The sequence below is a fragment of the Schistocerca americana genome, unplaced genomic scaffold, assembly GCF_021461395.2.
Source record: "Schistocerca americana isolate TAMUIC-IGC-003095 unplaced genomic scaffold, iqSchAmer2.1 HiC_scaffold_72, whole genome shotgun sequence".
In the NCBI taxonomy this organism is placed as follows: Eukaryota; Metazoa; Arthropoda; class Insecta; order Orthoptera; family Acrididae; genus Schistocerca; species Schistocerca americana.
Genome location: NW_025726478.1, coordinates 509784 through 529222, shown reverse-complemented (window position 1 = coordinate 529222; position 19439 = coordinate 509784). Strand labels below are relative to the sequence as shown.

Sequence of the window (19439 nt, the reverse complement as noted above, 5' to 3'; positions counted from 1 at the left end):
TAAGAAAATAAATATAAGTTAATGTTGCCCTATTCCAAAGTATAATTTTTTTACAATACTAAATTGACATAATAATATTTTTTTATTTTCTTTCAGCCTTTTTCTGTCCTTTTTTTCTGTGTAGACACGTTCAACTTATCTCGTTTTAGTGGTTTGGCAAGTCGCCATCGATAGATGAGTGAGATATCTTTATGCCATGATAAGTTGACTCTTTGATGTGTTTTGTATGTAATACTTGCGTGTTGTTTACGCGTGTAATTTGGTTAACGTTTGTAAGCTGAGTATGTCGAGGGACATAGATAAAAAGCCGATATTTAGAGATCTAGCTGCAGATGACCCAGATCCCGAAACAACAGAAATTGAAAGCCTTTGTATGAATTGTGGCGAAAATGTAAGTTTTAGTTTTGCAGTTAACAGGCCGTTCATGTGAAAGGAGTTGCAGATAATTTTAATTTGAAATGTGTCTGAGTCCATCGGTGTTTTCAACTCTGTTGAGACTGTATGGACGCCTTTGTTTTCGGTTTACATTTTTTAGTAGTCGGTGAAGTCAGCACAAAATGGCATTAGAAGTTCTGTAGCATAAAATTCACAACTGTTATTTAATTCTAATAGTTCAAATGGGCGGTTTTGAGAAACTTGTCAACCTGTTAGAAATATAAAGCGCTTGATTTCACAGACATTCCAACTTACTTTTGTTGACGAAAGTAACATTGCATACATGCTTTTGTTGGAAAGCAGAAATAATATTGAGGAAGCAGCAAGTCGAACATTTTCCTTAATATTATTTAACAATATATTATCCACGTCCTACGTAACGGTTTATTTTGTACCTGACATAGTGTAGTGCTGTAATTGATTTCTGTTTGCACCGCCGGCTGTTGTGGCCGTGCGGTTCTAGGCGCTTCAGTCTAGAACCGCGCGACCGCTACAGTCGCAGGCTCGAATCCTGCCTCGGGCATGGATGTGTGTGATGCCCTTAGGTTAGTTCGGCTTAAGTAGTTCTAAGTTCTGGGGGACTGATGACCTCAGATATTAAGTCCCTTAGTATCAGAGCCATTTGAACCGTTTGTACCATTCTTGTGTTATTTTTTCAAGGTTGGGGCATTAGAGAGTCGACACCTCTTTTCTTCCTCCCATTTATATTATTGAAACTGGAGTTTTCTTATACTATAATTCCACAGTGTAAGTATGATTCAAAAAGACCGTTTACACTGGGCACAGAAGTTGCTTATTAGCTTATGTGCAAACTGTTTCGCACTAAATAGTACAGTACTTCATTTATAGCAGACTTAGCCTCAGTGTTTTCTCCATTGGAGCTTATTGTCTGACATAACTCTCAAAAATTTTACACTGGCAGCTTCCTGCAATGAATGAATGAATGAAACTTTATTGTTGTTTAGCTATTACAGCAATTGACAAAGTCAAGTTACATATATACAAGTTATACAGCATATATACACGGGTTAAAGATCAATATGTGACATAGGTTTTACATAAAATACAATATTTAAAATGAAATAATATGAAAACATTGCATCATAACTGATTCAGATAAAGAAATTATGCTGCACTCTCCAAATCGGTACCACTATGATATTTTACAGTCGTAAAATTCCTGAAGTGAGTGGTATGGATTTGCAGCTAACCAACTGAACAATTTGCCTTTAAATAAATCAAATGGAGCTTCTACCCATTCTAGTGGCAAATTATTAAACATCTTCGTACCCACTACTTCGTAGCTGTTCAATGACTTGGATAATCTGTAGTAAGGTATGTCAAGATTGCTACTATTTCTGATTCCATGAGAGTGTACATCTCTTCTACGCTGGTGTTCTGATAAGTTGCTCTTTTTATGCAGTAGGGCAGTGTAAATATACATGTTTATAACAGTTAATATTTTTAAGTTGATAAACAGTGGTTTGCAGTGGGCCAGTTTATCACTGTTTGTGATAATTCGAATTACTTTCTTCTGAAGTACCAAAATGTCCTGAAGGTGTGAGCTATTGCCCCATATTAAAAGCCCATAGGATATAATACGTTGAAAAAAAAAAAGTAGGCTGACCTTACATAGGCCGCAGGTACATGGTTTATTAAATTCTTTAACAAATACACCACTCTAGACAGCCTTGCACTAATGTATTTAATATGTGGCTCCCAAGTCAATTTACTATCTATAACAATACCTAAGAACTTCACACTATTCTTGAAGTCTTCTACTGGCGAATCTCTCAAACTAAATACAATCTTTTGAGTTTTACTCTCATTAAGCAGGAACCCATTAGCTCGGAACCAGACTGATGCCTGTGGTATTGTGTCGTTTGCCACAGTTTGGAGCATATCAATGTCTGAGCTGATATTGAAAAAAGTGGTATCATCTGCATAGAGAATGGAGTGAGTATTTATGTAGGATGGTAGATCGTTTGTCAGGGTCAACAGAAACATCCGATCTCACGCGTCGGCTTTGACCCGTGACGTAAGGGTGTTGTGGTGTGTGACGTCATTACGGCGCGGAGTTTGGTTTGTGAGTGTGGCGTGTTTTTAGATGTCGTGTTGTTGTTTGTTGTGACCTCTGGTGGTATGTTCATGGCTTTCGTTAGTTTGGTGTGTTGGGCTCAGTTTGCTGTTGCTCAGTGGTGAGTGCTGCGTGCGTCTTTTTGAAGCGGGAATTTGTATCAGTGAGCTAACGGTTTTGTGTGATGTTTAATGTAATGATGATTGCTGTACGTCGGGTGGGTTTGTTATTAAGTGTATTCGGTTGTGGTTTTTTGTTCAGGAATGGATATGAAAGACCAGATTAATAGTTCTCGATTGAGGGCTATGATGGGGGACACAGCTTTAGAGCTGATTAAATTCCTTCAGCTATTTGGCTTAATTGCCGAGGTCGTGAAGTGCGGTGTGTGCCGTGAACCAATGACATTGGTTAAAGTTCCGGCCTCTCGGACCAGGGACGGTTACATGTGGCGCTGGCGCAAAGATGACATATGGCGTTCCATACGGCGCGGTACCTGGTTCGAGAAGTCTAGATTGGGCATGCGTGAGATTGTGCTTGTTACATATTATTTTTGTTATAGATCCCTACAGAGTTTTTGCGCGCATGAGACTGGTGTGAATGAGAGGACTGTTTTAGATTGGTATTCCTTTTGTCGTGAAGTGTGTTAGGAATTTATTAAGTACAGGGGTAACTTGGGGGGGGGCATGGGGTGGTTGTGGAGGTGGACGAGTCACAGTTTGGGAAAAGGAAGTATGGGAGGGGGAAGTCTGTGGCTGGTCTTTGGGTGTGGGGGGGCTGTTGTTCCGGGGGGTGGGGGTTCCGAATGTGTTTTTAGGGTTGTGGAAGAGAGGTCGAAAGCTGAATTAGTGGGTTTAATTGAGGAATATATAGAGCCGGGGTCCACAATAGTTTCTGATGCTTTTTCTTCTTATAGGGCGTTGGGTGAGAGGGGATTTAATCATTTAGTAGTGAACCATAGTTTAGAGTTTAAGAATTATGAGACAGGGGCTTGTACTAATACAATAGAGGGGATGTGGGGGGCGGTTAAGTCAGTTCTTGGGAGGGGGAAGAGGCGCTCTTCCAACCTTCAGTCTCATTTAGATGAGTACTGTTGGCGGAAGAGTGTCCCAAAGGGCTATTGTATTGTTCGGGTTTTCTTAAGGGCTGTGGGTAAAATGTATAGGCCGAAAGTGGTTAGTTAGGGTGGGCTGGGTAGGTGGGTGGGTGGGTGGCTTATTTTGTTGTATAGTGTTTAAGGTGGGGGGAGGGGAGGGGGAGTGTGTTTGTTTTTTGTTTTAGTTGTGGAGGATCTATTTTGTTGAATTTTTTGTTGAGTTGTAGTGTGTGATTGAGATGTTTTTTATGTTGCATTTGTTTTTTGTGGGTTTTTTATTTTGGGGTTGAGGGGGAGGGGGTTGAGGTGTGGGTGGGTTGGGTTTTTCTTTTGGTACAGTATTTTTTCGTTGGTTTTTGTGTGTGTGTGTGTGTGTGTGTGTGTGTGTGTGTGTGTGGTGGCCAATCTAGTTTGTGGGGCTGGAACTTTCTTGTGGTAAGTTCTCATTTTTTTGTTTTTGGCGTATGTGTTGTGTATTGGGGTATAGGGAAGTGTTTCATTGAAATTTGTGGCTGTGAAGGTTGGTATTGGTATTCGTATTGGGAGATGTTTTTGAGCTACATAGGTCAAGGGTAGTGGTCGATCCTAAGTTATGGGATTGGGAGCTGCTGTTGAGCTCTATAGTTGGAGGGAAGTGTTCAATCTCAATGTTTGGTGGAGTATGTTGATTTTTGTAATGGGAGATGGGATCGGGAGCTGCTGTTGAACTATGTAGGTCAAGGGAAGTGTTCGATCCCAATTTATGGGATCGGGAGCTGCTGTAGATATATGTAGGTCAAGGGAAGTGTCCGATTCCAGATAATGTGTTTTGTGGTATTTGGTAAGTTTTGTGATGTCGATTTTTTTTCGTCATCTTGCGTGGTTTTGTATGGCGGTGGGTGGCTAAGTTTGTTTATATTTAGTTTCTCCCCACCCAAAAACCCCCAATTTCCCACGCTTGTCCCGTTAGAGTCATTAGGCTTTTTGTGAAACCTGTGTGTGTATGTTGTTTTTCTATGTATTTTCGTCTTTATGATACGTATGCAACGATTTTATATCCGCCATATTGGAATTGACGTTTATGGTCGTTTCCGCCATATTTGTGACGTCATGGGTCAAAGCCGACAGGTGGGATCGGACGCTTCCGTATTTCCAAATTTTTTCCTTCATAAGCATGAAGCACTTTTTTAATCAGGGAGTCAGTGGCATGGACTGTGGATTTGCCCTCCCTAAAGCCAAATTGTACCGCAGTGATAATGTTATTACATGTCAGATAATCACAGAACTGGGAGTTGATGATGGATTCCAAAACTTTAGATAAAGTAGGTGTCAGGGATATTGGGCGATAGCTAGATGGGCAATTTTTGTCTCCTTTCTTGTAAATGGGCACTACCCTAGATAATTTTAATACTTCTGGGAATACTCCTTCAATTAGACATCTATTTATACATTTAGTAAGAGGATATACTATGTAGCCAGTTATCTTTTTAACATATTACGAGAAATACCATATATATCTTCACTATCAGAGGGTCTAAAGTTATTTACAAGAGTTGAAACAACATCTGGTGTGACCTCTGTTAAAAGGAATTTATTGTTCAGGGTGTATAGTCTACATTATGGTATTTAATGAGATCAGCAACAGTCTCTTGTGGCCTCACAATGCTTTCCCTAATTTGGTTAACAGATTTTATACAGTAGTTATTAAATTCATCTGCTGAAATTACTTCCTCAACTTTCTGCTTGCTTTTCGCCACTGAATTTATTATAGTCCATGCTTTTCTGCATTTATTTTTTGATGACTCAATGCTGACTAGGTTATGTTGTTTTTTGGCCTCATTTAAAGCATACTTATATTCCTTTTGTGCTCTTGAGTACCTTTGTTTAGCCATATCAGTTTTCTGAAGTCTGTAAGAATCTCTATACAACCACCACCTTCTTTTCATATTGGCTAGTTGAGCGGTATACCATGGATTCTTATCCCTATGTCTATTACTGTTACTTTTAGGGTTAACTTTACATTTGTATTGAGGGCAGTTGGTTTCGAATATATTTAAGAAATAATGAAAAAATCTATCAAACAATGTATTGGCAGAGCCCTGAGCATTATTGTTAAACAGATGTGACCAGTCATAATTACTGAGTGAGACCATGAAATTAGACAATTTTTCTTGCGTTATTGGTCTTGTGATGACTATTTTAGGCTCTTTAAACTCCTTATACTCCATGTTAAGCCTATCTGTACCTATTTTTACCCAAACTGAGTCATGGTCCGAGAAATCGAAGACAGCTACATCTGAAGACAGTAACTCTCTATTGACATTTGTAAGTATGTTGTCAAGACAAGCGGACTGTCTTGTGGGTTTGCAGTTCGTAAAAATGAAGTTGAATTGTCGTAACAGGTTTTTAAATTCATTTACAGTATGCACATTTTGTTTACATCAAATGCGGCATTGATGTCACCACCAATCACAATACTATATTTCTTCCACTGAGGACTAAGAAAGAAATTTAGTAAAGTCTCAAGTTTTTCTAAAAATATTAATGGACTTCCATCTGGTGATCTATAAAGAGATACAATAGCAATTTTTAAATGTTCCAGATATACGCCTGTGGCTTCAAAGTGTATCTCACTGCACAAAAATCCTAGATCTAGTTCATTACTACAATTTATTAATCCCTTCTTAATGTAAATTGATACACCACCATGAATATGTTGCTCTCTGCTAAAACTGTTTGCTAAGTGGAAATCATCTAGTACATGAAAAGATATTTCATTTCCTTTACACCAGTGCTCACTTAAGCATAATGCATCAAATAAGTTCTCATTTGCAAATTCGTTTAAAATGATGTGTTTTCCATTTATACTTTCAATATTGAGATAACCTATCTTGAAAGACAAAGTTGGTGAGTGGTTTTTGTTAATGGGGCATTCATCATTACTGCTATATTTCTCTCTAGTGTTACTGACATTTATTATATTATTCTTATCTTTAATCTGGTCATCCAGTGTGAATCTGGGCAAAGCTGTTAATCTCAGCCCTTCTTTGCTACATCTAAAAAAGAGTTTTCCTTAAATCTAAGTGGTATTGACTTAGAGCTCTCGATTTTTGTTATGCCTAACTCATTGGCTAGTTTTGTGATTTCATTACTCACATACTTCTTTCCGAGTTGATTCAGATGGAGACCATGAACAGTGTGAAATCTTGTACCTAAGTTAGTTATGTTTACAAAACAGACATTTTTAAAGTATTTACAAAATTTCTTCATTTACTCTTGTCACTTCAACATTCACACACGACCAGGATGGAAGATCATGCCGAAATGGTATTGAAAAGATGAGGATTTTTGTATTTTGTAGTTCCTGCAGTTTCTTCTTTAATGAGAACAAGAAGTCTTTTCCTTCATTTCTCGCTACGTCATTTGATCCAGCCAGAAAAACTGCCAGTTCCATGGCTTCTGCTGGTGAAGAACCTGCTACATTTTGCACTAGGTTTTATTGTGGCTGAGATATGGTGGCTTGAATTGTTCTCAACTATATCCCTTAATTTCCTTCCTCAACTGTCTGCATATAAATGTATTTTCACAGGCCTAGGTCTGCAATTGCGGCTTGCTTTCTTGTGGTTTTCAGTTTCATTACTTCTACTGACAGTTGACGTAATATTTTTACTGCACCCATTATTCACTTCACTTCTATTGATGTAATATTGTTGCTACACCTATTACTCTCTTCACTTTCATTAACCTTACTTGTGTTAAGCACATTGACTTGTGAGTCTACTTTAATGTTTTTTTCTGTATCAAGAACACTAAATCTGTTTTCCAAGGGTGGAAAGTTTACACAGACTCTACCGCGTTTTGTGACAGGAACAGCCTGCCATTGTCTTTGTAGGTGATCTAATGGCCTACATTGATTGCTTGGTTCTGTGTACACGACACTAACCTCTTCTTGGGAAATTCGTTTAATGAGTTCCTGAGCAGTCGTTGAGTTGACAGCACCCTTGGTCACGTTCCTCCATTTCCTGTTCACCCTATGTCCATTATCCACTGGAATATCCGCGGCATTCGAACCAATCGGGATGAATTGTCGATCCTCTTACGATCCTACTCGCCGGTCATCTTCTGTCTTCAGGAAACAAAGCTGCGTCCCCATGACCGCATTGTTCTCCCTCATTTTCAGTCCGTCCGATATGACCTCCCCTCTGTTGAAGGCACTCCAGCCCATGGAGGACTCATGATTCTGCTCCATGATACTCTCCATTATCACCCACTCCCCTTAAACAGTTCCTTCCAAGCTGTCGCCGTCCGTCTTTCCCTTTCTGGATACACATTCTCTCTTTGTACGGTATACATTCCATCGTCCACACCAATGGCACGAGCTGATCTCCTTCATCTTCTTGATCAGATTCCACCCCCCTATTTGCTGGTTGGGGACTTCAATGCCCACCACCCGCTTTGGGGATCTCCGCATCCTTGTCCACGTGGCTCACTATTGCTAGACGTCTTCCACCAAACGGATCTAGTCTGCCTCAACACTGGGGTCTCCACATTTTTGTCTGCCTCCACGACAAATTTATCTCATTTGGACCTTGCGGTCGGTACTGTTCCGCTAGCTTGGCGCTTCGAATGGTTCGCCCTTGATGATACACACTCGAGTGACCACTTTCCATGTGTTCTTAGACTGCAGCCTCAACTGCCATATATGCGCTCGCAACGCTGGAAATTTGCCCAAGCCGATTGGACACTTTTTTTGTCTCTAGCGACATTCGATGACCGTCGCTTTCCCAGCGTCGACGATGAGGTCACACATGTTACCGACATTATTCTCACAGCTGCGGAACGTTCAATACCACGCACCTCCGAATTGCCCCGGCGCCCCCCAGTTCCTTGGTGGAACGAGGCATGCCGTGACGCAATACGTGAGCGGCGACGTGCTCTTCGCATTTTCCGTCACCATCCAACTTTGGCCAACTGTATCCGATATAAGCAGCTCCGTGCGCGATGCCGTCGCGTCATCCACGATAGCAAGAAGGCAAGCTGGAAATTCTTTATTAGCTCATTTAACACCTTCACTCCCTCGTCGGAAGCTTGGAGTCGGCTTCGACGGTTCTCAGGCGCGCCTAGTTTCTCCCCGGTCTCTGGGCTCACTGTCGCGCATGATACCTTAGTGGACCCCGTCGCAATTTCTAACTCATTGGGTCAGCACTTTGCTGAGATTTCGAGTTCTTCAAATTACCCGCCAGCGTTTCTCCCGAAGAAACGTGCAGCGGAAGTGCGACATCTTTCTTTCACCTCTCAAAATCACGAAAGCTACAATACTGTTTTCTCCATGCGGGAACTCCAACATGCCCTCTCTTCTTCTCGCTCCTCCGCCCCAGGACCGGATGGTATCCATGTCCAAATGTTGCTGCATTTATCAATCCATAGTCTGCGTTACCTCCTTCGCCTTTATAATCGAATTTGGACCGACAGTACCTTTCCCAGGCGATTGCGGGAAGCTATTGTTGTTCCCGTTCCGAAACCTGGAAAGGACAAACATCTCCCCTCTAGTTATCGCCCCATTTCTCTCACGAGTAGTGTCTGTAAGGTTTTGGAGCGTATGGTGAATTACTGTTTAGCTTGGTGGCTGGAATCCCGCAGTTTTTTAACACCAGCCCAATGCGGATTCCAAAAGCATCGTTCTGCAGTTGACCATCTTGTTGCTCTCTCCACTTATATCATGAACAATTTTCTCCGGAAACGCCAAACGGTAGCAATATTTTTTGATCTGGAGAGAGCATACGATACCTGTTGGAGGACAGGCATCCTCCGCACACTGTTCTCTTGGGGCTTTCGGGGCCGGCTGCCCCTTTTTCTTCGCGAATTTATGGCAGAGCGCACATTTAGGGTGCGGGTGAACACTACTCTCTCCCGTACTTTCTCCCAAGAAAACGGGGTACCCCAGGGCTCCGTGCTGAGTGTTGTACTGTTTGCCATCGGCATTAATCCAATTATGGATTGTCTCCTTCCTGATGTCTCGGGCTCCCTCTTTGTGGACGATTTTGCGATCTACTACAGCTCTCAACGGACCAGCCTTCTTGAAAGATGTCTTCTAGGATGTCTCGATCGCCTCCACTCGTGGAGCATCGAAACCGGCTTCCGTTTCTCACCCAGTAAGACCGTTTGTGTTAATTTTTGGCGACGTAGGGAGTTTCTTCCGCCCTCCTTACATCTAGGTCCTGTCAACCTTCCGTTTTCCGACGTCGCTAAATTCTTGGGTCTTATGTTTTACAGAAAACTGTGCTGGTCCTCCCACGTTTCCTATCTTTCGGCTCGCTGTCTGCGTTCCCTTAACACCCTCCGTGTCCTGAATGGTACCTCCTGGGGAGCAGACCGAGTGGTCCTTCTCCGCCTCTATCGCGCCTTAGTGCGCTCGAAATTGGATTATGGAAGCATAGTCTACTCCTCTGCTCGGCCGTCTATTCTTTGGCGTCTCGACTCTATCCACCACCATGGATTACGTTTAGTGTCTGGAGCTTTTTACACCAGCCCTGTGGAAAGCTTTTATGCTGAGACTGCTGAACCTCCGCTGTCCAATCGGCGGGCAATCCTTCTGAGTCGTTATGCTAGCCATCTGTCTTCCATGCCTGCTAATCCAGCCCATGACCTTTTTTTCGACGCCTCCTTTGATGTAGGGTATGCAGGCCGCTCCTCCTCCCTACTACCCCCGGGAGTCCGCTTCCCTCAACTGCTCCATTCTCTTTCCTTCCGCTTTCCTAAAACCTTCTTGACAACTTGGGGTACAGCACCGCCTTGGCTCCGTCCCCGGATCGACTTGCTCCGAGACCTATGTCGATTTCCCAAGGATGGTTCCCCTACACTTGTTTACCGTCGGGCATTTGCTGCTCTATGTGCACAAATGACGGACGCCACATTTATTTACACCGACGGCTCGAAAACATCGTTAGGTGTAGGGAGTGCCTATATTGTTGGCGACACCCCAAATCACTTTCGGCTTCCCGACCAGTGTTCGGTTTATACTGCGGAGCTTTACGCTGTTCTCCAGGCTGTCCACTACATCCGCCGCCATCAGCGGATACAGTACGTAATCTGCTCAGATTCTCTCAGCTCTCTCCTAAGTCTCCAAGCTCTTTACCCTGTGCACCCTCTGGTCCACCGGATTCAGGACTGTCTGCGCTTGCTCCACCTGGGGAGCGTCTCGGTGGCGTTCCTCTGGCTCCCGGGACACGCTGGTATCTGTGGGAATGAGGCGGCCGATATAGCGGCCAAGGCTGCAGTCTCTCTTCCTCGGCCAGCTATTCAGTCGCTTCCCATTACCGATCTACGGAGCGGTTTATGTCGCCAAGTTGCTCATTTATGGCATGCGCATTGGTCAACACTTCCCCATAATAAATTGCGGGAAGTGAAAGCCCTTCCTTGCGCTTGGACCTCTTCCTCCCGAACGCGTCGTCGGGAGGAGGTAATTTTAGCTAGACTCCGGATAGGGCGCTGTCTTTTTAGCCATCGACATCTTTTAAGCGGTGATCCTCCCCCACTCTGTCCCCACTGCTCTCAGCTGTGGACAGTCGGACACCTTTTAATTGAATGCCCCTATTTTAATCCGTTACGCTCCCGTCTACAGCTATCGCCTGATCTATCGTCGATTTTAGCAGATGACACGCGCTCAGCTGACCGCGTTCTCCAGTTTATTAGTGACAGTGAAATGACGTCAGTCATTTGAAGTTTTTTTTTTGGGGACAACCAACCCCTTTCTATAGTGGATTTTTAAGCATTGCTTCTGCCTTTAGTTTCTCAAATTTTATGACTTTGTTCCCATTGCTGCTGGTTTTAAATTTTGTTTTTTTCCTGTTTCCTACATCACGGGCTGGGCGCTAATGACCATAGAAGTTTTCCGCCCTAAAAAAAAAAAAAAAAAAAAAAAAAAAAAGGGTTCGTCCCGATTCGAGATAAAACAGACGTGGCCTGTGGCTGTGTAAACATACCTTGTTCACAAAACTTACATTTTACAGACTAAAACTAACGAGATCATCAAAACATTAACTCTACACCTATACACTGGTTACCCCTGCCATAGGCAACTGATGTGTTGGCACCTCCTCCACTGGTATACGTTTCCACATTCCCCACAAAGCTATACTCAAGAAAAATAGAAAAACGACACACTCTGTGGCTGAAATGCTCACTGTCATTATCCTGTTGCTCTGATGCTGTTCGAACGTGTTCCAATACTTTATTAACCATGATAAATCCTTCCTGTGCATTAATAAAGGAATGCAACGTCTCCAAAAACTCTGGGTTTAACGTAGAGTTCAAATGTGTCACATTCTGCACTGGTAATATCTCCAGAACCGCTTCCGGATAAAACAATGTTTCCTGTGACAAAGTTAAAGCTGTTTCATCCGTATGTGATGCTGGAAGACGGAAATCCTTCCCCACAATCTCACAAACAGCACCATTTATAATTATTGCACTCTCCTGCAGTTGCAACCTCCTTATTTTATCCGCTCTCTGATTGGTATAATAAGTGGCCATCACCCATATTGGTGTAATTACCGAGTATAACCAATGCCTCCCTACCTTCTGGAAGTAGGAATGTGTCGATAACACCTCTTTCTCACAATCTGAGCCATTTGTAATCCCCAGGAACAATCCAACTTCGCATGTACTACTATCTGAAAAAACTGGTCGATTGTGGCAAGTCATCACTCGTCCGTGTGTACAATGCTCCACCTCTGACAGTGATAGTACTCTGTGAGCTTCTTTGTTCGCCGAAATAAAAAGTATGTTTCCCATCCTAATCTGCACCCATTTTCCAATCTCCTTCCATTTCACTGGGTATGAATGAATGGGAATGTGTCGATAACAACTCTGACTACTGAAAAACTGACATCAGTGTAAACTCGCGCCCCATTCGTTCTCACCTGCACCAACGACACATGAAAGAATATTGCTATAGTGGCCCGAGTTACCTCCACTACATGTTCTATATCTGGTGGAAATTGCCTCTTTGCTAATTGTAATCCTCTAAAAAGATCGTCTGACGAGATTAACACTGGACTAAGATGCCCATTTACTGCATGATATACTGCTTCGTGTAACATCGTTACTTCTGTACATGTGTCACTTAATTTGCTAATGCCCTTAGCAACCTGGCAATAGCTAAGTTACCATCCAATACGTTTAATCGTTTCTGCAGCATCTCTAAATTGCTATTTATAATTTCCCATGTCTCTCCCGCGTATTGAGTCTACTCCTCTGCTAAGGTTCGAACGAGCTTGGTGTTATTCAAGGCCCTCGTTTCCAGGCTTTCCCCATGGCTATCATCCAGCACGTCCACATATGTTCTGACCCTGCGAAGAAAAGGAACAAAACATGCCTGTACCACCCGTTTTCCACTACAAGTTATTACATCGTACGACATCCTCAAAAATTCTGAGTAGTTCATTCTGTCCCTATCGAATTATCTGGAGGGGGGGGGGAAACGCAACTATTTTTGGACCCACCAAAACGTGAGAGGGGGGGGGGGGGGGAGACCAGAAAAAACAAAACGCAAATTATCCCTTGATACACAAAATGTAAACATGCCATACAATATTACACTTAAAATAATTTACTCCCTCTGTAACCGTAACGCATACGGAACGTTATGCATCCGCTGTTGTCCTTCTCCCGAGACCACCTCCTGCTTGCTTTGCCCAGCCTCTGCAATCGGGTCACTTCCTTGTAATTGAGGTAATCTGTCCACCATTCCTTTAAAAGGCTTTACTCTACTCACGTGGATAATGGATGTTTTTGTTGGCAGCTGCGAAGTCATCTCCGTGAGCTGGTATGGTCCAGAGTACATCAAGAATTTTTTCGTCTTTCCCTTAGGTGTATGTGGATTCATGATTAATATCCATTGACCTACCCTGTACTGTGGTAAAGGTCCCAACCCCTTATTCGGTTCTTCCTGCCTCTCTAACGCTTTCATATTGGCCTTCTGTACCCTCTTCCAGACTTCCTGTATTGTTCGTGCAAATTCCCTTACTGCGTCCCCTTTAGCTCCTGATTCCGGGCATAGAACATCAAATGGCGATGGTATCTTTCTTCCATAGACCACCTTGAATGGTGACATTCAGACCCCCTAATGTATTATTTTAGTGTTATAACTCGATACCACGTTTGGAAGAAAAATGTCCCAGTTATCGTGGTTTCCATTCACATAACAACTTAGCATTTTCGAAATTGTCCTATGTACTCGCCCCGTTCTCACCTGTGGATGAAATGGACTGGTCAGTAATTTTTAAATTCTCAATAAACGACACCATTGTGACATTAATTCGGACATGAAGTTCGTTCCGTGATCCGTAATTATGGTATCAGGCACACCAAATTTCAATAACCAGTTATTGACTAAAGCTTGTGCTACCGTACTTGCCTGTTGGTCTGGTATTGCGACCATGGCTAGAAACCACGAAAAGTGATCAATTATAGTTAAAACATAATGATTTCCTGCTGGTGTTTTGTTGTATGACCCGCGAATATCTAGCCTGATAATCTCAAATGGTTTCGAAGCCTCTGGTAACCATTGCAATGGAATTCTTTTGCGCGTCACATCTCCTCGCTGTGCACACGGCACACAATTTGCTATGTATTGTTCCACATCCCTTTTTCTAGTGCGCCACCAAAATTGTTCTGCTACTCGTCTTCCTGTTGCTCGATGACCACCATGCCCTGAAAGCACATGATGATGGGCCTGCTTTAAGACTTCCTCTCTCAAACTCTTTGGTACCACTGCCCGTGATCCATGCCTGGTAACTCTACACAACAAATTTTCCTCCACAATGAAATGTGGTTGAGTTCTAAAACCCTGGCACTCCTCATCCTCTGCTTGTGCTGTTTGCCATTCCGCAACGCTCTTACCCATTACTTCTAATGCGTCTAATTTGCGACTTAATGCATCTGCATTCCCGTGTTTCTTCCCTGGCTTATGAATTACTTAAAAGTAAAATTCACTTAATTTTAGAGCCCACCGTGTTAATCGACTAGAGGGATCCTTGAGTCCCAGTAACCATCTCAACGCTGCATGATCTGTCATGACCTTAAACTTCCTAGCATAAAGGTAACAACGAAAATACATTACTCTATATATTACAGCCAACATCTCCTTTTTCGTAGTGGAATAATTCCGCTCTGCCCTATTTAACTGTCTTAAAAGCATATGCCACCGGATGCTCCTGTCCGTTCACCATTTGCCCCAAAACACATCCTACTGTGCCATTTGAAGCGTCACATGATAAGATGAAGTCTTCTTCAAAATTCAGAAACACCAACACCGCACCAGAAACTAATCTCATCTTTAATTCATTGAAAGCTTCCCAACATTCCTCCGTCCACTGAAATTTAACCCCTTTCTTTAAAGGCTTTGTTGTTAATGGCTCAGCTAATTTAACAGAATCTTTTACAAATTTACGATAATATGAACATAACCCAATATACAATTGTAACTGCTTCATTGTATGTGGTGTTGGAAAATTTTGAACCATCTCTGTTAACCGAGGATCGCTTTGAACCCCTTGTTCACTAATTACATGACCTAAATATTTGACCTGTGTCTGCACATAATTACATTTTTCTAAACTTAATAGTAACTGTGCCGACCTCAATCTTCTAAAGACTTCTCTAAAACGCGATACATGTTCTGGTGTATCCTTCGAAAATGCTATAATGTCATCTAGGTAAACCATACATGTCTTTTGTTTCAATCTGCTTAAACTCCCATCTAATAATCGCTGAGAAGTTGCCGGTGCGTTCTTCAACCGGAACGGCATACGTGTATACTGATAGTGTCCCCCAGGAACAGTAAAAGCTGTCTTTGCCCTATCCTCTGGCACTACTTCCAACTGATGGTATCCACTCCGTAAATCCATCGTCGTAAAATACTTACATTGGCCCAGATTGTCCAATGTGTCTGTGATGTTCGGAATTGGGTATGCGTCCGAAATGGTTTTCGCATTCAGAAACCTATAATCACAACAAAACCTATATTTCCTTGTACCATCCACTGACTTCTTAGGTACGAGAACTACATTGCTTGAATATGGAATAGCGCTATGCTCTATGATTCCATCCCGTAGTTGTAATTCTATAAACTCCTCTAGAAGCGGTTGCACATGACGTTCTATCCTATATGGTTTCCTAAACACGGGTGTATTATCTTCCGTTGATATGTAATGCTTTGTAATCGGTGTTGCTGGTAACCTACCCTCCGTTCTGAATAAATCACTAAATGTCAATAATAATTCCTCCAACACGACTCTCTTGTCTCATTGCAAATGCTGTAATTTTCCCCTTAATTGCTTATGGCTTGTCTCTAAATCCTCCCTATCGAGGTTATCATCAAAAACCCCCACCATGGCCAATAACAACCCTTTCGACTTACAGGAACTCTATAATCTCCTTCCACATAACTTGCGTGAGCTAAACTCCTCATTACTTGAGAGTGGCTCCACCATATACAGCGTCTCCTTTGGTAAGTCCGTATTTATCGAAACCCAAACTACCTTCCCTTTACCTGCCGGTATGTTATCCTGCTGATTGACCTTTTATGAATCCATTCACAGTTTAGCTGGTGTCTCCTTCATGTGAAGTGTGCCTTGCGACGTTTGTCCATTTGCAACCGTTTCCCCTATGCGAAACATTGTTCGTCCAAGTTCCACTGTTTGTTGCCAAAGATTTGTCTTCCCACAATGTTTGTCGAGGAAGTCCAGTCCGAGAATCACCGAATATCCCTCACCTACATGTGGCAACACCTCTACCTGCTCACTAAATTTAGTTCCTGCGATCATGAATTGAAGTACCATCGTATCCAATGACTCCACTTTATTATCTCCCACCCCACATAGCCTGTAACGTGGTGGCTCAAGCCTTCTCCTGCTAACCAGGTCTAGACTAATAACAGACATGTGTACCCCTGTGTCACCAGAAACCTTTGTTCCCTTCCGTTCACCAAGCCTAATAAGCAGCATTCCATCTGTACACCTACAAGTGTATTACCTAATTTCACTCTGACTACTCTCTGACGGTTGAAGCAATCCCGTTCTTGTTTAATGGCTGCTGCTGTCGAGGTTCCCTCCTACTTTTGCTCCTGCAGTTCACTGCCCTGTGACCCATTTTTCCACATGAGTAATAACACAACTGCTGCTGACATTGCCTCCTAATGCACCCTACCTGGCCACAACCAAAACACTTAATTTCCGCTGCCAGGACTTTATGCTCCACCCTTTGCTTCGTCGCATAATCTACCTCCTCTAAGTATGTGGCAATCCTTAAAGCAACTGCAAGATCACTGGTATTCTCCAATTTCACCCGATGTGACATCTCCGGTGGTACTCCCCGCAAAAACATATCTAACACCCTGGTCCTGGCCTCTTGTAACAGCACTTTATTAGTTTCCCCATTCTGTGACAGTTCGAACATTTGTACATTCAGTTTTCGAATCCTGTCTGAGAAAACCTCCACAGTCTCATTTCTCCTCATAACTAATGCACTTAATTTTTCCTGAAAAAACCTGGTACTATTCTGTTTTTGGTACCTCAAGCTCTGAAAACGTCCCCACCTTGTTCAATGTTTCATCGTACAATATGTGCAACTTGGCAGCCCCTATCAAGCGTAACTTCGCCACCCTCAACATTGCAACATCTCACCATCCATTGGCCTCAACCATTGTGATAACGTCATTAAGGAATACTGACACATCCTTCATTGCTTTACCCAAAAAGGGGTTAATCAATGCTGCCGACTACCGGGGCAAACAGTCTGTGACACTCCACAACCTGTAATTTACTTTCACCCGACGTCCCTTCCCCTACTCGCAATGCTTCAAATCTCTATGCTAATTCTTTATATTTTTGTTTGTCACTTATCCTCGCCTCTGACAATACCCCAATTTGCCCTGTTAGAGTGGCTACAGCTTCCGCTGTAGTCACTGACCGTGTTTCCACCATTCTTGCTTATAGCTCCACAGTTGCCATTAATTTCACTCTGCTACTCCTTAAACTTAGTTCTCGTGGCGAATCATCGCCCATCTACATTCTGACCAATTGCGTACCAAATGACCAAATCTGTTACAAATAAAACAATTCTTTGGCACCCACTTTGTACATGGTAATCCGTGACCTGACAGATTACAAAACTTACATTGCTTAGGCGCTGTGTTATCATGTCCCATATTTCCCCTGAATCCAGATAAATCTACAGGCCCCTTACAAAAGACACCTGTAAAAAGTCTATCCTAATTAACAAAAGAGTGACACACAAACCATAAGTGAAACATCACTCACCCATCCACATCGTGCTCGTGTCCAGGTGAACAGTGCCGCTTTCCTCCCTATACTGGTGTGGATGAACACCTGCCGAATGACAGGACGTAACAAGATATTCGTGACCACGCTTCACAAACGCAACCAGACACCTCAGCTACCCCTCTACACAGGCACACCTCAGCGGTACTTGCTGGACATAAGATGTGGGAGTGGAAATCTGGTACCAGTGTTGTAACCGGCACCACTTCTGACATCACTATTGTGGGGTCGGGAGATCGAACCCGAGACTTCAGATGACAGAGCTGAAGCTGGGACCTACTGCGCTGTATTTTGTCAGGAGGCCGAGCAAGTTCAAGAGCGTCAAGGGGCAGTGCAGAGTGATACAGTGGTATTCGGTAACATTTTTTTATTCCGATAATTTACAGTACCCAGTGGGTGAAGCGTTGTGTCGGCGTGCTGTCCGTGCACTGTATCGCGAGTCTAGCCGGCTCAGCAGACACCTAATATGCCGACCCGCTGCTGCTGTCACTGAGGCCGCCCTCCTGGAAGTCGGCCCTGCTCTCCTAGTCGCCGCCCGCTGATGCTTTGCGACTTGCGCTGCTCCATTGCCCACGATTCCGGAGACTGCTACAGTCCCTGGACCTCGCCGCCCTCCACCCCATTTGGCTCGCTCTGTCCGACAGTGGGGCGAAGGTGGGTGTACTGGTCACCTGTGGCTCGAGGGCCACCGCTGTTCTCAGGACGGGACCAGACTCGAACCCGCGCCCTCCTGGATGCTGTACCGCAACTTGCCACTAGTGGTGCTTGCCAGATGGCAACACCCGCTGCCATCTCTGGCACTGTCGTAGCGCTGCTATGCGTCCTGCAACGTTCGCCTCTCCCAGAGCCCAGTACGCCAGGTGGAAAGCGAATGTGGCCCGTTGACTCGAGTGGACCCGCTGCAGACCGCTGTCACTGCCCACCTTCAGGCAGACTGAGCTATCTCCTAGTTCCAGGCCGCCGGTCCATCCTGCTCCGGTGTTGTGTCCCCAGAGGCGGAATATAGCCCAAACAAGTACATAGAAACAAAAACAAGTTTATGCGGAATACTTGTAACAGTGCTGCCAGACTTGCCCCTATAAGCATAGACCAGCACAGGCCTGTTCCGACACTCGACTGACCTAGCACACTCTGTCCCAAGCTAAAATTGCCTCTCTATTTATGTTGGTTTCTCCCTCGCTTCTGACGTAGTGTCAGAAAGAGACAGAAACTGTGGCAGGGATAAATTCCCATACGTAAGCCACTTACAAATCGCCACTCTTGGCTCTGGCCTAGTGCCCCGCCTCATACATCGCAAGAACTTAAATCAACGCTAAAGTTTCCTGCCTCGTTGGTGCTCCACTCAAAACAAATCGTGCGTGCAATACCGCCATCGCAGCTCCGCGCCCGCTAGTGCCATGTTTATCTTGCATGGCCTACTGGCTGTCGACTGTTACCACACTCTGCCAGCGGCCCCAGATTTCATCACCCAAAAGTGCCTTTATTGAAGTTTGATAAGATTTCCCTTTCCCTT

General features: G+C 43.6%; 1 protein-coding gene across 2 annotated transcripts in view; it reads left to right on the top strand.

The window, feature by feature from the left end:
- The first annotated feature begins 209 nt into the window (after positions 1–209).
- LOC124589660 (zinc finger protein ZPR1-like) overlaps positions 210–19439 on the top strand; it is a 68089-nt gene continuing 48859 nt past the window's right edge. Inside the window, exon 1 of one of the 2 annotated variants that reach the window (XM_047131573.1) lies at positions 210–391. In XM_047131573.1, the coding sequence (XP_046987529.1) occupies positions 284–391 (108 nt within the window). In that variant the 5' untranslated portion in view covers positions 210–283. The remainder of the gene's footprint in view (positions 392–19439) is intronic. The other variant, XM_047131574.1, reaches the window with a different exon arrangement.